This window comes from Hyla sarda, chromosome 1 (genome assembly GCF_029499605.1).
Source record: "Hyla sarda isolate aHylSar1 chromosome 1, aHylSar1.hap1, whole genome shotgun sequence".
NCBI classification, from domain to species: Eukaryota; Metazoa; Chordata; class Amphibia; order Anura; family Hylidae; genus Hyla; species Hyla sarda.
The window spans coordinates 546,041,286-546,060,928 of record NC_079189.1 but is presented as its reverse complement, the minus strand read 5'-3'; the positions used below and the strand labels follow the sequence as shown (position 1 = coordinate 546,060,928).

At 47.5% G+C, this 19,643-nt stretch overlaps 1 protein-coding gene across 1 annotated transcript in view; it reads left to right on the top strand.

The window, feature by feature from the left end:
* The window catches only part of SLC30A5 (solute carrier family 30 member 5), a 49,984-nt gene extending 35,496 nt beyond the window's left edge, over window positions 1–14,488 (top strand). The window contains exon 16 of the mRNA XM_056541568.1: window positions 13,484–14,488. Within this exon, the coding sequence (XP_056397543.1) occupies window positions 13,484–13,654 (171 nt within the window). The 3' untranslated portion in view covers window positions 13,655–14,488. The remainder of the gene's footprint in view (window positions 1–13,483) is intronic.
* Window positions 14,489–19,643: the final 5,155 nt, after the last annotated feature.

The following is a 19,643-nucleotide window of genomic DNA, read 5'->3' as shown; positions in this document are numbered from 1 at the left end:
ATTAACATATTTTGTTTTAAAAGAAGAACACAACAACAGAGTTCAATGATCCCAAAAATGTTTTTAATGTTTTTTTATTGAAAAAACATAAATTCTAGTAAAGAAAACACACTGGTGGTTGGTGGTGCATCACCTAAATGAGCTTTTGTTTTTGTTAAAGGAGTATTCCAGCGCGCACTTTTTTCCTTTTATCCCGTCCGGGCTGCAAAATAAAAGAAAACACACTTTCTCTTACCGGCATACGCTCCCCCGGTGCTCCGGTACAGGTGTTCGGTCCCCGGGCTGTATTCTTCTTACTTCCTGTTAGCCCGGCACGTCACACGGAGCTTCAGCCTATCACTGGCCGCAGGGATGTCCCGCCTCGGCCGGTGATAGGCTGAAGCTCCGTGTGACGTGCCGGGCTAACAGGAAGTAAGAAGAATACAGCCCGGGGACCGAACACCTGTACCGGAGCACCGGGGGCTCGTTGGCAGTTAAGAGAAAGTGTGTTTTCTTTTATTTTGCAGCCCCGGACGGGATAAAAGGGAAAAAGTGCATGCCGGAGTACTCCTTTAATGTTATATTTTAAATGAAAACTGTCCACTTTCTCCCCCCGCACTAACCAGTGGTACTGGCTGGTAGTGCGGGGGATGCTGATCAGCTTGAGCCTTACCGTGCCCGGATCCTCTGTGGTTTATGCTGTAATCTTCTATTTTTGCTATATATGCAAATGAGGTGCTAACTTGCACCGACCGGGCTAACTGGCACTCTGATGTCAGCATTTCTGGCCGCAGCGCCGCCCACCTCATCAATATTCCTCCCCTCTCTCTTCATTACAGAGAGGGGAGAAGGAGAGGGAGGGGAGGAATATTGATGAGCTGGGCAGCGCTGCGGCCAGAAACTCTGACGTCGGAGTGCCAGTTAGCCCGGTCGTTGCAAGTTAGCACCTCATTTGCATATAGAAGATTACGGCGGGGCGGATCCGGGCATGGTAAGGATCCAACTGATCAGCGCCCCCCGCACTACCAGCCAGTACCACTGGTTAGTGCGGGGGGGGGGGGGGGGGGGGGGGGGAAGAGGACAGTTTTCATTTAATAGTTCTGACATTTACGCATGCAGCAATTCCAAATATGTTTTTTTTATTTTTGGTAACATTATTTTATATAAAAATGGGGAAAAAGAGGGTCGATTTAAACTTTTATTGGGGGTGGAGGGGCTTTAAACATTATTTTACATTTTCTTTTTACATTTTTTTTAGTCCCCATAGGGTAGAGTTTTCCAAACGGTGTGTCTCCAGTTGTTGCAATACTGCAACTCCCAGCATGCCCGGACAGCCAAAGGCTGTCCAGGCATGCTGGGAGTTGTAGTTTTGCAACAACTGGAGGCGCCCTGTTAGGAAAAAAACTGCCATGGGGACTGTTTTACTACCTGCACTGCAATCAAGTGATTGCAAGCACTGATCACTGTTGTGCCATAGGCACATCACTGATCAGTGTTATCGGCGCTCCATTATTACAGCCTGCAGAGGCTATCAGCATTATTGGAGCGCTGATGGGATAGGACGGAGGCAGGTCGGTAACCTCCGCCTGTCCTCTCAGCTGATCGGGACCCGGCAGCATTATGCCGCCGGTGTCCCGATCAGCTCCACTGAGCTACCGGCAGTCACTTCGGCATTTTAGACTCCGCGATCAGCTTTGATCGCCGTGTCTAAAGTGTTAATGCCGGACATCACTTGGATCGGTGATGTCCAGTATTAGCCAGCATAAAGAGAGCTCAGCTCTTGAGCTCTCTTCATACGCCCGCTGCACGGCTGCGCTGTTTATTAACGGCACCCAGCCGTGGTGGGGTTAATTCACCTCCCAGCGCTGCGCACTGCTGGAAGGAGAGACAGTCAGACAGTCGGCCGCACATTGAAGGGACCGGGCCGCGCTGCAGGGAGCTAACTTACCGCCAGAACACGGCTCTGCTCGCTTGTTTAATTGTCTGCTCCTTCATTGTGTGACCCACTGTGTAATCGCACGCATCAAAAGGCATCCATGGCGAACTATGGCCGCATGCGCACAGTGGGGTCTTGGCGTGCCACCTGTGGCACGTGTGCTATAGGTTCGCCATCACTGGACTATACGGACTATTTTTGATAGAGAACTATTTTTTCTTTAATTATATTTAAACCCTTAAGGACCCTTTAAACTTCTCGTTTGGCTCCATTGGGGGACACGGGAACCATGTGTATATCTTGCTGCCACTAGGAGGCTGACACTAAAACATTAACATTAAACAGATTTGTAAATTACTTCTATAAAAAAATCTTAATCCTTCCATTACTTATCAGCTGCTGTATGATCCACAGGAATTTCTTTTCTTTTTGAAATTCCTTTCTGCCTGTCCACATTGCTCTCTGCTGAAACCTCTGTCCATTTTAGGAACTGTCCAGAGTAGGAGCAAATATCCATAGCAAACCTCTCCTGCTCTGGACAGTTCCTAAAATGGACAGAGGTGTCAGCAGTTGGCACTGTGGTCAGGCAGAAAGGAAACTCAAAAATTAAAGAACTTCCTGTGGATCATAACAGCTGCTGATAAGTACTGGAAGGATTAAGATTTTTTAATGGAAGTAATTTACAAATCTTTCTGGCACCAATTGTTTAAAAAAAAAAAAAGTTGGCCCCTCCTGGTAGGATATACCCCGCCCACTGACTCTAAGCTAATCAGTTTTTAGCTTAGTGTCAGTAGGAAGCAGACGCAGGTCTGGAGCGCTCCAGACCTGGTCTTCTTTTTATTATTTTGTAGATTTATTAGTTACTTTTTTTCTCTCCTTTGTTATTTTTTCTAGGTTTGGGCGACAGGAGCATCGTGCTGCCTGATCCCCTACTTGCGAGCAAAGGGCACGGTCCATAGGGTATGCACAGTTAACCCTGTCTCGCCATGACCAGCACTAAGGGATGTGCCCTCTTGCCCCTGCTCTCCCTGCTTTTGCAGCCTGGTGTGATGCAGGTGGCACCAGTCTGGTTGAAAACTTCAGAGATGAGTATAAGGGGATATCTTCTGGGTAAATATCCCTACCCCCTCTCCCCCATCCCCAACCCCCCCCATGGGCTGCTGGGGATTGCTTATCTTTCTTAATTGTTACTTCTGGGGAGGGGGCCTGTTTAGGAGCCCATTCTCCCCTCTAATACTTCTTTTTTAGACTTGCCGGCATTCCTCTCCAGAGTCTGAGTAGCAGCGCTCATTTTCTGGTGCGACAGTCTTCTGACTCACGGGCTGGCTCTCTATTCGCCCTGTTCAGCGGCCGGTCCCTGTATTATTACAAGCTGCGCGTATGAGCGGGGGCCGCAGCCGGCGGGCATATGTAAATTTAGCCCGCTATTTCGGCTCTGCTTCTCGGTGGTAGCCCCGCCCTCTTTTTTTCACACCTCATGCGCCTATCCAATCCCCTGCTAGCGCACGCACACGGGTGGTCAGTGTCGGCCTCTCCTGATGCAGGTGTCAGAGGTCTCCTCCCTCTGGGTCCCTCTACCTATGGGAGGCCATGAACTCCTGAGGGAGGGGCTGCTCCATCTCGGTCACATGATTCCTCAGTCTCGAGAGCTGCAGACGCTGTCCAGCTGCTCTCTTCAGGGATTCTGTTCCTGCACATTGTTATCTCTACCAGCTGTTGCTGCACTCTACTGCTGCTGCTGTTGCTGCACGCTACTACTGCTGCTGCTGTTGCTGCACGCTACTACTGCTGCTGCTGTTGCTGCACGCTACTGCTGCTGCTGTTGTTGCACGCTACTGCTGCTGCTGTTGTTGCACGCTACATGCAAGGGACCTACATTTCTGCAAGGGACCCCCACCTGCACTGCCGCTCCACTAATTCAGGACACAGGAACCTGGGTTTTTTTTCTCTCTGGGTTGGCTGACTTATCTGTTCTTTCCATGTCCGACCCCAGCTCTTAACCCCCTCTGAGAAGCCTTAGTAACTTACTATGCTTGCACAGGCTGTAAAACTAAACTGTCGGGTGGTGTGGCTGAGTCCACTTGTTCTGCCTGCTTCTCTTCACGTCCCAATCCCGCCCAGGATAGCTCCCTGGAGCATGTGGTCTCTGACCCTCCCCCGGTTTGGGTGTCCTCACTCTGTCCTTGTTCAGCCTCCGCTGACGCTCTCACAAGCGCCCCAGGGTCATTTACTCTGACTCCTCACTCAATGGGACGTCTCCACACCACTCTCGCTCCCCATCTCCTTCGTCTAGGTAGCATCCTTGCTCCTGCAGTCCCTACCCTGAGGAGAGGGGGTTCCCAATCCCCGGCCCACCAGGCCAGATCTATGTTAACTAGATCTAGAGCCTCCACTGCTCGTTCCCGGTCTCCTGGGGAACTGGTGGACACAGACTCTGATCCGCACGCGGAATCCGAAGAGCTGTCATCCATGTCAGACATGGTGACAGTTTGGTGTCTGCTGTCAGGGACACCTTTCACCCTGGAACTTCAGACCCAGCTCCAGAAGTTTAATTCCTCCGCACTCGCCGCTCTCCCAAGGTCTTCAATACTCATACAGAGTTTGATGACCTGCTGGAGACAGACTGGAAGCATAGGGAGAAGTGCTTCCAAGAGTCTACACGGCTGAAGGTTATGTTTCCATTTACTCAAGACTTGGTCTCCAAATGGACGTCTACAGTGGACCCTCCAGTCTCTCGCTAAGGCTGCATTCACATCTCGTTTTTTACATACAAGCGCCGGATCCGGTGGGGAGAGGGGCAAACCGGGCGCTCCCGTACCCCAGCCGGATCAGCCCGTGACTCCATTTACTTTAATGAGCCGACCGGAGTCAAACGGTGAGTCCGGTTAGCTCCGTTTTGATCCGTATGCGGTTTTGGACCGGACCTAAAACCGTAGTATACTACGTTTGAGGTCCGGTCAGGAAACCGCATACGGGTCAAAACTGAGCCTACCGGAGTCACCGGTCTGCGGGCTGATCCGGCTGGGGTACGGGAGCGCCCGGTTTTCCCCTCCCCCAGCCGGATCCGGCACCCGTATGTACAAAACGACATGTGAATGCAGCCTTATCCAAATCCACCACTCTTCCCCTGGCTGATGCGGCTTCCTTCAAGGACCTTGTGGACAAGCGAATTGAGAATTTGGCAAAATTCGTCTTTGAGGTGGCTGGTTCGTCCTTACTTACGGATTTCGCCACGACTTGGTTATCCAAAGCCCTATCGGCCTCTCAACTCCGCTAAGGCTTTTTATCCGGGGCTCCTCCAGATAATCTGGCTGATTTAGCTCTCCAGATATCCAACGCTGGTGATTATCTATGCTCATCTTCCTTGGAATCCGCACGCTGTGCGGCCTTTGTTTCTGGCAACATGGTGGCTATCCGCCACTCCATGTGGTTGAAGGTGTAGAATGCAGACCCGGCCTCCAAAAAATCCCTCACAGAGATGCCTTTTACTGGTGGCCGTCTTTTTGGCAAGCGCCTGGATGAAATAATCTCTGAGGCTACAGGCGGTAAGAGCTCTCTGCTCCCTCAGAGTAAGGTGCGTCGCACCATTTCTCGCCTCAAGTCCTCTTCGTTTCGGTCCTTTGGCTCAGGTCGACAGGACAAGCTTCTTCGCAGTCTCGGAAGGCTCCTACCTTCAAAGCGTGCCCCTCCTGGAAGCAGGACGACTGTTCTGGACGTTTCTCTGCCAAATCAGGTTACTCGCAAGCCTACCTCCGCCTGAAGGGGCGCCCCCACCCGAGTCTTCTCCCTCAGGTGGGCGGTCGCCTGTCCCTCTTTCGGGATGTTTGGTTGGCACAGGTCCAGGTTTCCTGGGTTCGGGACGTTGTTTCAGACGGCTACCGAATAGAGTTTGGTTCTTTTCCCCGGGATAGTTTTTTCCAGTTGCGGCCTACCTGCTCTCTGGCCCTGACTGCAGCCTTTCAGTCGGCACTCCACACCCTCCTTGCGCAAGGGGTCATTGGGCCTGTTCCGCCCCAGGAAAGTTTATTCGAATCGGTTCGTCGTTCCCAAAAAAGGGGGAACGGTTCGTCCGATTGTCGATCTGAAGCTCCTCAATCGGCATTTGTGCCTGCGGCACTTCCAAATGTAATCTCTCCGTTCTGTTGTTGTTTCCATGGACCAGAGCAAATTCAAGTCTTCGGTGGACATCCGGGATGCATACCTCCACATCCCTATTTTTCCTGCACACCAACTTTTCCTGCGGTTTGCCGTTCCGGCAAGTCATTTCCAGTTTGTGGCCCTGCCCTTCGGGCTGGCCACGGCCCCCGGAGTCTTTACCAAGGTCCTGGCGGCGGTGATCTCCATCCTCGGCTCTCGGAGGGTGTCGGTGCTTCCTTATCTGGAAGACCTGTTGATCAAAGCTCCGTCCTTGGCCCAAAATCAGGAGAGTCTCCACATCACTCATCAGACCCTGACCAGTTTTGGTGGTTGATCAACCGGGAGAAATCCAGCCTTTCTCCCTCCCAGTCCCTGGTTTTCCTGAGGCTTTGATTCGACACAGAGTAGGCTCAGGTTCTTCTTCCACCGGACAAGCGGAGTGCTCTTCTATCCATTGCGCTGCCTGAATCTGGTGTCAATCTGTTCATGCATGAAGTGTTGGGCAGGATGGTGGCGGCCATGGAAGCCGATCCTTTTGCTCAGTTCCGGTGCCACCCTCTTCAGTGGGCCATCCTGTCTCTGTGGGACAAGTCTCCTCGGTTCCTCCACCGCCAGATCCGTCTGCCCCCCACGGCTCACTGGTCGCTCCTTTGGTGGCTCCGCTCTCCACTCCTTCGGGAGGGACGCTCGTTTCTCCCATTGCGTGGGCTCTCCACCCGGAGGTGTTTGCAATGATTTGCGAACGTTGGGGGACCCCGCACGTGGACCTTTTCGCGGACCACCTAAACTGGCAGGTTCCCGCCTTCATGGCAAAGTCCCGCGATCCTCTGGCTCTGGCTGTGGACGCGTTGGTAGTACTTTGGTCTCAGTTCCCCCTTCCTTACCTCTTCCCCTCCTGCCCAGGGTGGTGAGGAAGCTTAAGGCGGAAGGCGTCTCAGCAATCCTTCAGGGTGTGGCACATGAGACTCCTCTTTACAGGTCTTCCACTCCTTCCTGGGATCTGAATTTGGTTCTCAGCGCTTTGCTTCTTTTCTTGCAAGGTGTCCTTCCTCATTGCCCTGACTTCCATCCGGTGCGTTTTGGAACTGGCAGCTCTCCTGCCGCCCCCCCCCCCCCCCTTTTCTGGTCCTTCACCAGGACAAGGATGTGCTTCGGCCGGTACCTTCTTTTCTGCCGAAGGTGGTCTCCTCTTTTCATCTGAACAAGGATATCGTCCTTCCCTCCTTCTGCCCAGCTCCGCCTCACCCCAAGGACCGCTCTCTCCACAACGTGGTGAGAGCTCTGCGTGTTTATCTCTCAGCCACCTCTTCCTTTCAGTGCTCTGATTTGCTGTTCGTCATTCCGGAAGGCCGGCGCAAGGGGCTTCTAAGGCGACCATATCCTGGTGGATCCGGTCTGCCATATCAGAGGCCTATCATTCTAAGGGCAAGGCTCCTCCTTTCTGGGTTACGGATCACTCTACCCGCTCTGCAGGGGCCTCTTGGGTGGTATTCAACAGGGCTTTGGCTCTGCAAATGTGTATGGCAGTCACTTGGTCGTCCATGCACACGTTCACAAAGTTCTACCTGGTGCACGAATCTGCTGACGCCGGTTACCATCTGCCTGATTCTCTGGCTGGGTTCTGTTTTCCCACCCCGGGGACTACATTGGTACGTCCGATGGTTCCTGTGTCCCCCCAATGGAGCCGAACGAGAAAAGGACATTTTTTTAATTCACTGCTCAAAAAAATTAAGGGAACACTTAAACAACACAATGTAACTCAAAGTCAATCACACTTCTGTGAAATCACACTGTCCACTGAGAAAGCAACACTGATTGACAATCAATTTCATATGCTGCTGTGCAAATGGAACAGACAGCAGGTGGAAATTATAAGCAATTAGCAAGAAACCCCAATAAAGGTGTGGTTCTTCTGGTGGTGACCACAGACCACTTCTCAGTTCCTATGCTTCCTGGCTGATGTTTTGGTCACTTTTGATTGCTGGCAGTGCTTTCACTCTAGTGGTAGCATGAGCCGGAATCTACAACCCACACAAGTGGCTCAGGTAGTGCAGCTCATCCGGGAGGGTACATCAATGCAAGCTGTGGCAAGAAGGTTTTCTGTATCTGTCAGCGTAGTGTCCAGAGCATGGAGGTGCTACCAGGAGACAGGCCAGTACATCAGCAGATGTGGAGGAGGCCGTAATAGGGCAATAACCCAGCAGCAGGACTGCTACCTCCGCCTTTGTGCAAGGAGGAGCACTGCCAGAGCCCTGCAAAATGACCTCCAGCAGGCCACAAATGTGCATGTGTCCACTCAAACGGTGAGAAACAGACTCCATGAGGGTGGTATGAGGGCCCGACATCCACAGCTGGGGTTATGTTTACAGTCCAACACTGTGCAGGACATTTGGCATTTGCCTGAGAACTCCAAGATTGGCAAATTCGCCACTGGCGCCCTGTGCTCTTCACAGATGAAAGCAGGTTCACACTGAGCACATGTGACAGTCTGGAGACACCATGGAGAATGTTCTGCTGCCTGCAACATCCTCCAGCATGATCAGTAATGGTGTGGATTGACATTTCTTTACAGGGCCGCACAGCCCTCCATGTGCTTGCCAGAGGTAGCCTGACTGCCATTAGGTACCAAGATGAGATCCTCAGACCCCTTGTGAGACCATATTCTGGTGCGGTTGGCCCTGGGTTCCTCCTAATGCAAGACAATGCTAGACGTCATGTGGCTGGAGTGTGTCAGCAGTTCCTGCAAGAGGAAGGCATTGATGCTATGGACTGCCCCGCCCGTTCCCCAGACCTGAATCCGATTGAGCACATCTGGGACATCATGTCTCGCTCCATCCACCAACGCCATGTTGCACCACAGACTGTCCAGGAGTTGGCTTGTCCAGGTCTGGGAGGATATCCCTCAGGAGACCATCCGCGACCTCATCAGGAGCATGCCCAGGCATTGTTGGGAGGTCTTACGGCACGTGGAGGCCACACACACTACTGAGCCTCATTTTTACTTATTTTAAGGACATTACATCAAAGTTGGATCAGCCTGTAGTGTGGTTTTCCACTTTGATTTTGAGTGTGGCTCCATATCCAGACCTCCATGGGTTGATAAATTTGATTTGATTTGATTTTGATTTTTGTGTGATTTTGCTGTCAGTACATTCAACTATGTAAAGACTGAAGTATTTCATACGATTAGTTCATTTGTTCAGATATAGGATGTGTTAACTTAGTGCTCCCTTTATGTTTTTTTGAGCAGTGTACTTACTGTAAAATCACTTTCTCAAAGCATCCATTGGGGGACACAGCACCCACCCGTTGATTATTAGTTTGTTGTCTTAAAAGCCGATTTCCTGTCTGTGGGCTGGTTGTTGATTTTTTTTTTGTCTGGGCCTTCTTCGGACTCTCTGTAGTTATTTGTCGGTTTCCTCCTACTGCTTTGGGACTAAACTGATTAGCTCAGAGTCAGTGGACTGGGTATATCCTACCAGGAGGGGGCCAAATTTTTTTTATTTTTTTATATTAAAGCCTAGGGTCAGCCTCCTAGTAGCAGCAAGATATACCTACGGTTCCTGTGTCCCCCAATGGATCCTCCGTGAAAGAGATTTTACAGTAAGCATAAAAAAAATCTCCGTTTTGCACCTACAGACCCATATGATGTGTTTTTGTTTTTTTGTTTTTTGTTTTTTTGCGCCACCAATTCTACTTTGTAATGACATCAGTCATTTTACCTAAAAATCTGCGGCGAAACAAAAAAAAAATCATTGTGCGACAAAATTTCGCTTCCATTTCTACGCTGTGCATTTTTCTGTAAAAATGACATCTTTTCTTTATTCTTTAGGTCCGTATGATTAAAATGATGCCCTACTTATATAGGTTTGATTTTGTCGTACTCCTGTAAAAAATCATAACTACATGCACCAAAATTAATACGTTTAAAAATGTCCTCTTCTGACCCGTATAACTTTTTTATTTTTCCGCATACAAGGATGTATGGGGGCTAGTTTTTTGTGCAGTGATCTGAAGTTTTTATCAGTACCATTGTTTTGATCGGACTTTTTGATCGTTTTTTGTAAAAAAAAATTTATAATATAAAAAGTGACCAAAAATATGCAATTTTTTTTTTTTTTTACGTGTACGCCATAGGCCGTGTGGTTTAACCCCTTCAGGACGAAGGGCGTACCCTGGTCCCGGTGTTTAAAACAAGGTCACACCGGGTCGGTCCTGGCTGCAAACGATAGCCAGGACCCTGGGCTAATACCGTGCGGCACTGATTGTTGTGCCGCGCGCTATTAACCCTTTTGAGCTACAGGCTTGAGCAATCGAGCCCCTATCTCGCTGATCCATGCAAAGCTATGGCTTTGCAGGGATCAGGGTAAAAGATCAGTGTGTGCAGTGTTATAGTAGCCCCCAGTGTTATAGTAGCTAAGGTCATTTAACCCCTTCCCTAATAAAAGCTTGAATCACCCCCCTTTTCCCATAAAAATAAACTGTGTAAATAAAAATAAATATATGTGGTATTGCCGCATGCGGAAATGTCCGAACTATAAAAATTAGGGATGTCCCGATACCGATACTCGTTTAATGTCCCCGATACCATGCCCGATACCTGCTGCCGCTCCACTGTCCCGTTCTTCCGTCCTCCAGGCCGCATCATGGCGTCCTATGGAGGAGCATGTGACACACACGTCACTCCGCCTCCCGCCTGCGCCCGATGTAACGCTACGGAGGAAGCAGAGTGACGTATATGTCACATGCTCCTCCATAGGACGCCATGATGCGGCCTGGAGGACGGAAGAACGGGACAGTGGAGCGGCAGCAGGTATCGGGCATGGTATCGGGGACATTAAACGAGTATCGGTATCGGGACATCCCTAATTTTTATAGTTCGGACATTTCCGCATGCGGCAATACCACATATATTTATTTTTATTTACACAGTTTACGACAGAGGCGGTGAGCTGCCTGCAAGGAGGGGGGCTTCTACTAATGTCTAAAGGGGGGGCCCCCTGCTGCTGTCTAAAGGGGGGCCCCCCTGCTGCTGTCTAAAGGGGGGGGGGGGCCCTGCTGCTGTCTAAAGGGGGGGGCCCTGCTGCTGTCTAAAGGGGGGGGGGCCTGCTGCTGTCTAAAGGGGGGGGGGGCCCCCTGCTGCTGTCTAAAGGGGGGTGGGGGCCCTGCTGCTGTCTAAAGGGGGGGGGGGTCCTGCTGCTGTCTAAAGGGCGGGCCCCTGCTGCTGTCTAAAGGGGGGCCCCCTGCTGCTGTCTAAAGGGGGGGCTGCTACTTATGTCTGCAAGGGGATACTACCTACTATTAAAGACAATCTTACAGCAGAGTCACCTGCACTAACTTGAATGTATGGGTAGATAGGTCAGGTGACCCTGTTTCTGCCGCTGCTCACCATGTGGTCATCGGTCTCACCGCCAATGCAAATTCCCTGTTCTGTCCAATGGAGAAGAGAGAAATCTTGGCTCATACTTCAGCAGGGACCCACATATCATACGGTAAGAAGCGCCAGAAACCTCGTCACCCTGGTGTCAGATTCCCTTTAAAATATAAGTACTCGTACTTGGTATCGGCGAGTATTAGAATTAGTGTCGGTACTCGGTCTTAAAAAAAAAAAATGGTATCGGGACATCCCTAATAAAGATATATCATTAATTAAACCGCACGGTCAATGGCGTACGCGCAAAAAAATTCCAAAGTCCAACATAGCGTATTTTTGGTCACTTTTAAATCATGAAACAATTAATAAAAAGAGATCAAAAAGTCAGATCAATACAAAAATGGTACCCATAAAAACTTCAGCACACGGCGCAAAAAATGAGTCCTCATACCGGCCCGTTCGCGGTAAAATAAAAAAGTTATAGGGGTTAAAAAATGATAATTTTTAACGTATACATTTTCCTGCATGTAGTTATGATTTTTTCCCGAAGTACGACAATATCCAACCTATATAAGTAGGGTATCATTTTAACCGTACAGAATAAAGATAAGGTGTCATTTTTACTGAAAAATGCACTGCGTAGAAAAGGAAGCCCCCAAAATGTTGTCAATTTTGTCGCACAATGAATTTTTTTTCCATTTCACGGTGGATTTTTTGGTAAAATGACTGTCACTGCAAAGTAGAATTGGTGGCGGAAAAAATAAGCCATCCTATGGAATTTTATGTGCAAAATTTAAAGTGTTATGATTTTTAGAAGGTGATGAGGAAAAAATGAAAATGGAAAAACCCTGCGTCCTTAAGGGGTTAATTAACAATATATTTTTTATAGTTTGGACATTTACGCATTGCATTGATCAGTGTCATCGGTGGTCGATTGCTCAAGCCTGGATCTCAGGCTTGGAGCAATCAATCGCCGATCGGACGCCAAGGAGGAAGGTAGGGACACTCCTTGCATCCGTACAGCTGATCGGGACCCCGCCGTGGTCCCAATCAGCCCAACTGAGCTGACTGGAAGGTTTTACTTTGACTTTAGACGTGGCAATCCACTTTGATCGTCGTGTCTGAAGGGTTAATACTGAGCATCACCGCGATCGGTGATGTCCAGTATTAGTCACGGGTCCCGGCCACTCGTTAGCTGCTTGGACCGATCTGATATGACGCGGGGTCACCGCGTAACCCCGCATTATATCGCGGGAGTCAGCGCAGGACGTAAATATACGTCCTGCATTGTTAAGGGGTTAAAGGAGATTTTCTGGGCCAATACAATTGAGGGTATATCCTTAGTATAGGACAGTGTTTCCCAAACTTTTTTGGTTCACGATTCCCTCCCTTAGTCTATCAGGATTTTAGGGTATGCCTATTTAGCCGCTGCAGCGCACATAAAGTAGTTATGCCCACCTCAGTGCCCCCATATAGTAGTTGGGCCCCCATAAAAATAAAAAAATGTACCTTTCCCAGTGCTCCCACGCAGCTTATCTGTTTTCTCGGTGTACCATCCTCCCCGCAGGGAGGGTGGTATAGTGACACTGCCTGCACTGCAAAGACAGGGAGTACAGCAGCACCTTTACTTTCCAGTGAGTGGTAGCTTATAAACTGCAAATGAGTGAAGTTAACAGCTCAGTGTCCCCTCTTCCTGCATTCCCTTGGTGGTTGCAGCGCCCTTGGAAGCCATACATGGCGCCCCAAGGCATTGCGGCACACAGTTTTGAGAACCTATGATATAGGACCTAATTTGCTGATTGGCAGGATGCCAATGCCTGGCACTGCTGCAAATCAGCTATTCAGAAAAGCCATGGCGCCCACACTACACAGGGAACAGAACCGTAATCAGTTGGCTCCATTCACTGCGTAGTGGCCGGACCTGAATACTGCAGCTCGGCTCCTGTTCACCAGTTTATATTAAGTTAAGGAAAAAGATTAACTAGATGAATTTCTTTAGTGCTGATCACCCATGTAAAATAATGACCAATGACAGCTATATTTGTATTTCTTGATAGGTAACATCAGTTCTGAAAGATGTTGGAGTGAATAACCTCACAATCCAGGTGGAGAAGGAGGCCTATTTCCAGCACATGTCTGGCCTTGGCACAGGCTTTCAGGACGTTTTGGTCATGACCCAGCAGATGGACACCATCAAGTATTATAAGGATGGGAGCTACATCATGTGACAGTCTTCACACTCAGTATTCTTCCTGTGTATGACAAGGGAAACCAGAGACTTGACCCTAAGTGTACAGAAATCATATGTTGTATAGACCCGGATTTTATACATCATTCCTTTCTTGTCTTTACGTAGAGTAGATCAGGATGTTTTTATACAATGTTATAAAGCTGAATTTTCCATTTAGTTCTTTATCTCGGACAAAAGGGGGCGTTAACCTGGAGAAGATTTGCTGGATTTTGTGCGTATTGTACTATATATATATAAAGATTGCGAGTGGTCACTATGATAAAGCAGACCACCATCTACAATTCCCTTTTTTTTTTTTCTTTTTCTTTTATTAATTCCCCGCCCCTCAGACAATGGATTTGCCTCTATATTGCACACAACTACAGATATTTTTAATATAATGGAGTGGGACATTTAATGTCTTAAACATATGGGATATAATATATTTTTTATTTCTATTGAGTTTCCTCCCCCCCCCTTTCCTTTTCTTTGCATTGTGCCTTTCAGTGCTATATTGTGACCTGCCTAGAAGGTTTTGAGCTCTGGGCCGTCTGTTCCAGGTCTCCATTTGTCCACATGAATGAAGTTAAGATCACGTCAACCTGCTTACTAAATATGTAACAAGATCCCGTCTGTCTTTTGTGACTAGGCAGACAATACCGCAACGTAACCATGTATGAAACTAAATGTTTTCGGAGGTTGAATGGACCAGTGGACCAATGTCTTCGTTTTAAAGTTCTCCTTTTCTATAAGGATGTGGGACTTTAAGAGATGAATATTTATAATTAGGCTTTATTTTTCTATAATTGTTCAATAAAACATCCAGGCACAAGCTGTTCTTCCAGAAAACCTTATTTTTCTACATAGATGGTGTCATATTGATGTGATTTCCATTGTTAATCCTTTTACCTACAGTCTCTAAGATGCTCTGTACACTTTAGCGCTACCATAGGCAATCCCAACTACCTATGCATGTTACTCTATACAGCAGAAGTTGCCCTGGAAGATTTCTTCTTTTTTTGCCCCTGAGGAAAGTCCTTATGATGCATGTTTAGCTGAAAGCTGCAGAACAGGGGTAGTCTGAGGGAAAGGGCGTCTTGTTTGGGATGACTTTTGCCCTACAGCCCTCTTACTTCGAGGAGCTGTTGCTTTTGCTAGCAGGACCTTTAGGCTAGCCTAGTGTTTTCCAAACAATGCTGGGAGTTATAGTTTTACAACAGCTGGAGACAAACTGTTTGGAAAACACTAGGGTATGGTTACACAATGCCTTTAACTGTGCCCAATATTTTCTATGTTGCACTGCCTGCGTCACCGTAAATAAAAGTAACTTTGATCATGGCAACCTGCAAGTTACTGGAAATCGCAGGTCACAGCATGGCTGCATTCACTTTCATTAGCCATTCACTTGAAGGGGGACACCTTGCACCGCCAATACAAATAGTATGAATGAACAACACTGCAGTACCTAGCACCACCAAGATGATGGACTGCCACTTGATTTCTCCTCTGCTTTACAGGCTCTCTTGTTGTAAACTGGATGACTATATACCACCACAATCCTTTTGAAGAAGGTCTGATGGTTTTGGCTAAAAATACTGACCAAAATACGAAGTATGAACCCATAATACATACAAAGAACTTGGAGTCACTTCCTAGAAGTATACTGAAAATGTTTTCTTATTAATGCACAAATACAATAATAAAAGCAATACTCAAAAAGGTGGAAAAACCTACTCAAATGCGGGAGAGCAAAGGTAGTACCTCATATCTTGTACAAAAGCCTGAAATGTATGGAAAACCTATGCAGATGAAAAGTAGAGCAGTTGCCCATAGCAACAAATTAGATTGCTATCTAAAAAATAAGCAGTCTTGTTGCTATTGGCAACTGATCAACTATTCCTCTGCACAGGTTTTGATAAATCATCCCCATATAGGGTTAAACATAGGGTTTCACATATTACAAATACCAAGAAGATACATTGGTAGACAAACAAAATAGAGACACAACATACAGGACACGGCTGTGGACATTTTGGTACTATTTCAGCGCATAATAGACACACGGGGAGATTTATCAAAACCTGTGCAGAGGAAAAGTCCAGTTGCCCATAGCAACCAATCAGATTGCTTCTTTCATTTTTCACAGGCCATCCTAAAAATGAAAGAAGCAAGCTGATTGGTTGTTATGGGCAAGTGTTCCTATGCACAGGTTTTGATAAATCTCCCCCAAAAAGGTGTTATTCGTAGTCCTCATTCTTGATTTTGTCCAGGATATGAAGTATAAACCCCTTTTTTCAAGTGTTACCATCATTAAAAACCACTTGACACACCAGTCAGACATATCACAAGTTGTTGACCGCACCAGGTCTCACTCCTGAGATCCACTGCAATCGTAAGTTATTAGCCAGGGAATTTTGCTTCACTCCTCGGCCAGCCGAGAGATCTGTACATTTATCTACTTCTGTGCAGAGAAATGGGTGGATCTTTAATCCAAATACTGCAAACTTTGCACCAAAAAGAACAGGAAAATTTGCCTGTTGTGAAAAGGCACAATGCATGGGCAGAAGAGGAATGGTCTTAATGCCATGCACAAAAATGATGTGCCAAAATGGCGCATTACCTTTGAAGTATGACGACTAATAGTTAGCGTAAATTAAAACGTCAACAGCGCAAACTTACACTAGACAGTCTACAGGGATGCCAAATTTCCCAGTCTGAGCCGCTGTATTTTAGTACATGCGGTTTTTTGGTTGCGGTTTTTAGGGGGGGTATTTTTCTTATTACAAGTTGTGATTCTTTTATAAGGAATTTCTACAGACGAAAAAAGCAACAAAGCACAAACAAAACAGTTTTTGATTTGGGAGAAAAAAGCTATGGAGGTGAGAGAATGCCACAAACTGGGTGGAAAAAAAATGCTTTCAGTATGCCTTTTTTTTCTGGTGCTTTTTCAGAGAAACTGTGTAACCCTTCTAAGGAGCCAGATGGAAAAAGGAAGAATAATTTGGCATAAGGCTACATTTACATCACGATTGTGTTATACAGCTGCCGTATCCCCGCCAGGCCCATGCTGCATCCCATTCATTTGAATGAGCCGAACGGAGTCCGATATGGGGGAGATTTATCAAAAACTGTGCAAAGGAAAAGTTGCCCATAGCAACCAATCAGATTGCTGCTTTGATTTTGCAGAGACCTTGTTAAAAATGAAAGAAGCGAGACGATGGTTGCTATGAGCAGCTTAACTTTTCCTCTGGACAGGTTTTGATAAATCTCCCCCATAGTGACTACGGTCAGCTAATTTTTGGACCGTATACGGTTTTGTTGCCGGACTGAAAACCATGGATTGACTGATACGTTTAAAAAATTAGGCGGCCGGAGTCCCTATCTGACTCCGTTCAGCTCATTCAAATGAATGGAATGTGGCGGGGAAAGTGGCCGCATGACACAATTATGATGTAAGTGTAGCCTAAGGGTACGCTCACACAAGCAGATCCCCAGCACGTATTACGCTGCGGATCCACCACAGAAGGACCGATCTATTCTGCCTTTACAGGTGCCTGCTCGGAGCGGCAATACGCCACTACAAGCAGACACACTGAAGCGATGTGCGAGTCGCTGTGCATGCGCGGTTTACTCACATTGCGGCTACTCCCCCTCCTCTATGAGCGATGTGCAAGTAAAATGCGCTTGCACGAGGCAAATCGCACATCGCAGTGTGTCTGCTCGTAGCAGTGTAATGCCGCTCTGAGCAGGCACCTGTAAAGGCAGCATACAGCGGGCCTTCGGCGGCGAATCCGCTCATGTGACTGTACCCTAAGACTGGAAACAGACACAATGGCTATATTTAAAAAAAAAACAAAAAAAAAAAAACACAAAAGATTATGGGAAAGATTTATCAAAACCTGTGCAGAGAAAAAGTTGCCCATAGCAACCAATCAGATCTCTTCTTTCATTTTGCAGAAACTTTGTAAAAAAGGAAATAAGAAATCTGATTGGTTGCTATGGGCAACTTGGCTGCTGTTCCTCTGCACAGGGTTTGATAAATCTCCCCCTATATGTGGTGAGCAGGGTGAGGCAATGGTGTAACAGGGTCTAGTGGTATTAACCCTTACTTGTTGTGACGCCAGGGTGAGGTTTGCTTAGTATTGAAGGTCCTGCCGCCAACCGGCCCACAAACAACAGGGATAATAAACGGAATGTCCACTGCAGCTTTTATGAGATAACTGGAAACTTTTACTTGAACTTTTATGCAACAGTCTTTACAATTAAGCAGTTTCTCTCAAGGTAACAGGGATGCAGCTTTGCTGGGATTTGTAGTAATGAGTAGAGATGTCGCGAATTGTTCGCCGGCGAACTTAGCATGTTCGCGTTCGCATCTTCGGGCGAACATATGTGAAGTTCGATTCGCCCCCTATACTTTAACATTGCGGTAAACTTTGACCCTGTGAGTCAGAGTCAGCAGACACATAACAGCCAATCAGCAGCAGTCCCTCCCTTCCAGACCATCCCGCCTCCTGCACGGACACCATTTTACCTTCATTCGGCATGCTGCAGGCTTAGAAAGTAGAGGGACAGAGAAGCTGCTCCTGCTGTATAGGGAAAGCGATAGCTAGGTTGCTGCTAGGTGCTGTATTCAGGGTCCAGTTTACTCCTAAAGCACTAGTGTAACATCTACTTTAAGGACAGCACCCAAAAAAGCCATTTTTAGGGCTCAGATATCAGTCCGTGTGTCTTGCAACAGCTGGAGGCACCCTGGTTGGGAGGGAACCGCTGGTTAAAAGGGGTACTCCGGTGTAAAACTTAATTTCATTCAAGCAACTAACTATAGTATTAAAAGGGCTATAAGTTCAGTCCTTGTGTCTTGCAACAGCTGGAGGCACCCTGGTTGGGAGGGAACCGCTGGTTAAAAGGGGTACTCCGGTGTAAAACTTAATTTCATTCAAGCAACTAACTACAGTATTAAAAGGGCTATAAGTTCAGTCCGTGTGTTTTGCAACTGCTGGAGGCACCCTGGTTGGGGATCTCTGCTTAAAAGGGGAACTCCGCTGGCAACCTTTTTTGCTCATTGTCACACTAGTGCAAATCACATTTGGTGTGATAGTTGTTCAAATAAAAAATAAAAATACCTTTTTTGGCTGTGAAATAAAACCAGTGCTGCCTAAAGGGGGGCTCTAACTATGTGCTGCCTAATATGGGGGAATCTATGTGCTGCCTAAAGGGGGGCTCTATGTGCTGCCTAAAGGGAGGCTCTAACTATGTGCTGCCTAACATGGGGGAATCTATGTGCTGCCTAAAGGGGGGCTCTAACTATGTGCTGCCTAATATGGGGGAATCTATGTGCTGCCTAAAGGGGGGCTCTAACTATGTGCTTCCTAACATGGGGGAATCTATGTGCTGCCTAAAGGGGGGCTCTATGTGCTGCCTAAAGGGGGGAATCTATGTGCTGCCTAAAGGGGGGATCTAACTATGTGATGCCTAAAGAGGGGGATCTAACTATGTGCTGCCTAAAGGGGGCTCTATGTGCTGCCTAAAGGGAGGCTCTACCTATGCGCTGCCTAAATGGGGGCTCTAACTATGTGCTGCCTAATATGGGGGAATCTATGTGCTGCCTAAAGGGGGGATCTAACTATGTGATGACTAACGGGGGGCTCTATGTGCTGCCTAAAGGGGGCTAAAGCACATTATTCCAAAGAATTTAGGAATAATAGGTGATTTATGCCCTTTATGGATTAAAATCAGACTCTGCATCAACTATGTAATTTTCCATGGGAGTTTTGCCATGGATCCCCCTCCAGCACTCCACAGTCCAGGTATTACTCCCCTTGAAACAACTTTTAAATCACTATTGTGGCCAGAAAGAGTCCCTGTGGGTTTTAAAATTCACCTGCCCATTGAAGTCAATGGCGGTTCGCCCGGTTCGCGAACATTTGCGGAAGTTCGCTTTCGCAAACCGAAAATTTTATGTTCGTGACATCACTAGTAATGAGCTT